Genomic DNA, 4,948 nt, shown 5'->3' on the forward strand with positions numbered 1-4,948 from the left:
GTGAGCCACTGCACCCAGTCCATACATCAAATTCTTAAAACAGTTTTGAGATCCCTTTCTAAGAGGCTCACATGGCTTTATTATATAAAGGTGCAAACCCTTTAAACTAGGGCCACAAAAGAATCTGGAGGGTGCTGAGGTATGGTCACATGGATGGCAAACCTGGGAGACAGAAAACCTGAGCTTAGGTTTGCAACTGACAAGCCCTGTGATCTTGAATAGATCATTTAAGTTTTCAACATCTTAATTTCCTAATCTGCAAAAATGGGGATAGCAAAGCCTCAATTACAGGATATTTGTAAGGATTCAATAATTTGGAGTATAAGGAAGCTCTTTGTTACTCACATATCATACAAATATGGGTCTTGTTATATGGACATGTTGGAATTTTAGCATTAGTTTTACATGGCTACACTTAAACAAATATTTATTGAGCACAGGCATGTACCAGGCAAACGGAAAACAGATGAAAGCAAAGATTCCTGCATTTGAAGAACTTACAGTCTAACTGGAAGAGAAAGTTGAAATGCGTTGCTGTTAAGTGCAATGACAGAAGCATGCAAAGGAGGGACCAGGCCCAGGTCCTCAGAAGGAAATATGTCAGGCCTGAGTTCTGAAAAGTGAAGAAATTGGGGTAGAAGAAGAGGTGCAAAAGCAGAGGGTGTTCTAGGAAGAGGCACAGAAAGAGTGAGAGAACATGATGCAAGGGAAACAAGCAATTCAGAATGACCAGAGAGGCAAGAGAGAGAGCGTGAAGGGGTCGGTAGAAGCCAGGTCTCACAGGGTTAACAATTTGGACCCTTTTCCATCAACAATGGAAATCTTTGATAGAAGGTTGGGAAGAGCTGAGTTGGGTTTAGCTGGGATTACAACTGAGGATAACTGCATGTATTTGAAAGCTAAAGAGAAGGCCAGGCATGGTGGCTTACACCCATAATCCCAACACTGGGAGGCCAAGGCAGGTGGATCACCTGAGGTCAGGAGTTTGAGACCAGCCTGACCAACATGGTGGAACCCCATCTCTACTCAAAATACAAAAAATTAACCAGGTGTGGTGGCGCAAGCCTGTACTTCCAGCTACTCGGGAGGCTGAGGCAGGAGAATCACTTGAACCCCGGAGGTGGAGGTTGCAGTGAGCCAAGATTGTGCCATTCCGCCATTCACTCCAGCCTGGGCAACAAGAGTGAAACGCCATCTCAAAAAAAAAGAAAAAAAGAAAGAAAGAAAGAAATCTAAGGAATCTAAGGAGAGAGAAAGAGTAGTACAGACTTCCACCTTCCTTCCTGCATCCTCCAGGAAAACAGGAGGCAGGACATTTTACCTTGGGGACTGGAAGGAAGGAAGCAGATGTAGAAGAAGAGTACAGATGTAGGTGAGTTTGTCAAAGAGACAGGGTACAGGCTGCCAAGGGTTGGGTAGTTTATACTTGTTGCCCTCACTTAGTGTTGTATGTGGTATAGTAATTTTCCAGAGGGACTCTAGTCCTGGTTTATTTTTCTTGTTGAATCCTATCCCAGCAGCTGTAGTGACTCTGAGCTCGTCAAATAGAAGGAATTGAGGGTTTATAGCCAGTAGATTATCCCAGAAGTTTCTCAGGTTCACGGAGACCATGACATGTGGTATGAAGAGGAGCTTGTGCTGTACCAGGGACTGCCCCGCTTAGGGGTTCCCCAAACTATGATTATTGAATCTAATGTTCCACTAGGCAGGTTCAAAGAGAATGGTTCCAGAGCTGGCTTAGAAAGGAAGCTGCGGGGAGAAGTGGCCACTACCATCTCTCTGAACATAGTGATAGAGGCAGAAGGCAGATAAGGGGGGTTCCCAGAGAATCTCCGACCCGCCCCACAAGTGTTTACATCAGATGCTTTTGTGCATATGGGGAAACCTGCCCAGGGTCTTGTCCACGCATGCCCACAACGGACTGGGGAATCCGTCTGTGCACTGGGAGAATGGGGTGGAGCCATGGGAAGTTCACACCTTGTGCAGGGGGAAGGAGCCTGGACGCTTCAGCTCCTGTGTGGTGGCCTGGTATTCAATCTGTGAGATGGTAGCCTGTTAGTAGGAGCCCATCTCGCTTTGCTGAGAGTTTTTTTCTCTTGTTTCCTTTTCGCCCAATAAATTCCTCTCTCCTCACCCTTCAATGTGTGTGCGTGCCTAATTTTTCTTGGTGACACAAGAACCCGGATTTAGCTGATCTAAGGAGCAAAAATTCTGCATCAGTAGGACAAATAATGCTTTACTGAAAGAGTTCCAGACAAGGAGATGCTGCTGCAGTAAACAGGGTGTCTGTGGGTTTCCACAAGGGAAAGGATCACATGATAGCCTCCTGGACAAGATAAAAAAAAGTAGCCTGAATGACGATAGTGGTAATTAGGTATATTCATAGAACCCTAAATAAATGACCATATCCAAAGGAGGGGTTGATCCTCTGGATGGTTTCTACTGGTTTACCACAGGGCTCTGAGGTAGTCACCATTTTTATTAATAATTAGATAAAGGTATAGAAGGAAGTGTTATCAAATCTGGAGATACTGAAAAGTTAAAAAGTAAAAAGTTAATCATAAGTTTTGGACCAAACAGGATTCTAAATAGGCTGGAATGATAGATAAGACCAACATGAAGAAATTCAATAAGAATAAATAAAACACCTGAACTTAGGTTAAAAATCAACAAACGATAAGATAGTAGAGGTATGTTTTACTAGCAAGTCTTCAGGAGGTAAAAAGTCTTAAAGGTTTAATTAGCCAATAGTTGATTAGAAGTCAACAATGTGGCTGCTCATGACGGCTCACACCTGTAATCTCAGTACTTTGGGAGGCTGAGGGAGGAGGATCACTTAAGACCAAGAGCTCGAGACCAACTTGGGCAACACTACAAAAACAAATTAAAAATCAGCCAGGCATGGTGGCACATGCCTGTAGTTTCAGCTACTCGAGAGGCTGAGGCAGGAGGATCATCTGGGTCCAAGAGTTCAAGGCTGCAATGAGCTGCGATCACACCACTGCACTCCAGCCTGGGTAACGGAGTGAGACCCTGTCTAAAATTTATAAAAAGGCAATAAATATGAGATGATTACAAAAAGGTGATACAATTTCAGGCTGCATTGATGGAAACTGCAGAATATTTTCCAGACTTTGAGGTAAGAAAACATTTCCTAAGACACAAAAGGCATGAAGCATAAAGATAAAGACGGATAAAATTTAACCATATTAAAATTAAGTGACTGTTCCTCAAAAGTCACCATTAAGAGAGTGAAACGTCATGCCACATAGTGAAAGATGTGTGCCATACACGTAACAAATAAGACTTATAAACAGAATATATAAGGAATGCCTACAAATCAGCTGAAAAATCAGGCAGACCAGCCAATAGAGAAAACATGCAAAAGGCTTAAATCAGCATTTCCAGAAGAAGGAATCCAAAGAGCCAATAAACATATGAAAAGGTGTGTAACTTCATTAAAGGTCAGGTCAATGCAAATTAAAGTCACCATTCCATCATGTTCAGACCATGGGATACTACATAGCAATGAAGATTAATAAACTATAGCATTATATAACATGAATAAGTCTTAAAAGCACAATATTGAGAGATAGAAGCCAAACATTAGAAAACACAAAATGTATGGATTCCCTTTATATGCTCCTCTATTTCTACTGGGTGCTCCTTCAGGATGAAGGAGGAGGGCTCAAGGAAAGAGGGCATAGTCTTTTAAACTATGTTCTTCAGTGATGCAGGCTTAAATGGTAAAAAATGAAAGCAAAGAAGATTACCATGAAAATCAGGGCAATAGTTAGCTCTCACGGAGGTCATGAGCAAAGGGCAAGCAGTGGGCTCTGGCATCCTGGAGATGTTCTATTCTTGACTGCAGTGGTTTCTATATGAGCACTGACTTAGTAATTTGTTAAATGCAATATTTATGTTTTGTTCACCTTTCCAAATGTATGTTATACCTCATGATTTTATAAAGGGTCAGAAAAATAAAAAACAAAATGGCCAAACCATAGACTTTCTGGTAGCCACACAGCCAGACACAAACTTGGATATAATGCAGAAGTAAATTTCTCACTCTTTATTGTGTCCCTGCACTCAGAAGGCAAAAATGCCTATTGTAGAACACTCTTCCAAACTAAAAGGTCCAGAAGGAAAAATGGAACACTAGGAAGAGAAGTACTTCCTAGTGTCTCTCTTCTATTTTCAATGTAAAAAGTGAAATAATGATTCCAGGTCAACAATAGTTGTCAATGATTCTTTTCCTCTGGACCTCTAATAGGAACATTATTATAACGGCATAACTTACCCAGCTGGTACTATTGACTGTCCTGAATCGAAGTGCATATTTTAAATCAGATGAAACAGGCGCCAACTCAGGCTTTATCCATTCAATCTGAATCATTCGTTTGATGCCCAAAACTGGTTTCACACTGAAAATCTCAGGTGGTTCAGTTTTCGCTGAAAATAAAAATCGTACAACTCTCGTATTTGCAAAAAGATAAGAATTTGCTAATAGCATCCATCCAAAATTGAAAAAAGAAAAAACCTTAGAAAGGAAATGATAGTGCATTGTGGTCTGCTATATGAACGAAGATGGCATTTGCAAGGCAGTACAAAAGGAATGTCGCCCCCGCCCCAACCCCAACACCTCTGAAAAAGGAATACCCAGTGAAAAAAGGATGCATTCCTGTGATTTTTCAGCAAATCAGACTCTTATTGATTGGGTCATATGCTATGCCAAGCAGAAAGGAGGTAAAAAGAGACCACAGAACCAGAAAATAGGCTGTCTCTCTTATTTACTCTCACCTCCCCTAGGCTTCTCCTTCCTTGACCTCCAGGATGATGGAATACCCACTATAAACACTATCAAATAACTCTCATTTTCCTTCCACACTGCAAACACTCTAGCCCCAAATTTCTCTCTTTGAAAATATGCATTTTTCAGGCCGGGCGC

The 4,948-nt window shown here is 41.6% G+C and overlaps 1 protein-coding gene across 1 annotated transcript in view; it reads right to left on the minus strand.

Moving 5' to 3' along the window:
• Positions 1-4,948, minus strand: part of IL31RA (interleukin 31 receptor A) — a 62,627-nt gene that overhangs the window by 26,732 nt on the left and 30,947 nt on the right. The window contains 1 exon segment of the mRNA XM_011942924.1: positions 4,301-4,452. Within this exon segment, the coding sequence (XP_011798314.1) occupies positions 4,301-4,452 (152 nt within the window).

Source organism: Colobus angolensis, unplaced genomic scaffold, assembly GCF_000951035.1.
Source record: "Colobus angolensis palliatus isolate OR3802 unplaced genomic scaffold, Cang.pa_1.0 Scaffold212, whole genome shotgun sequence".
In the NCBI taxonomy this organism is placed as follows: Eukaryota; Metazoa; Chordata; class Mammalia; order Primates; family Cercopithecidae; genus Colobus; species Colobus angolensis.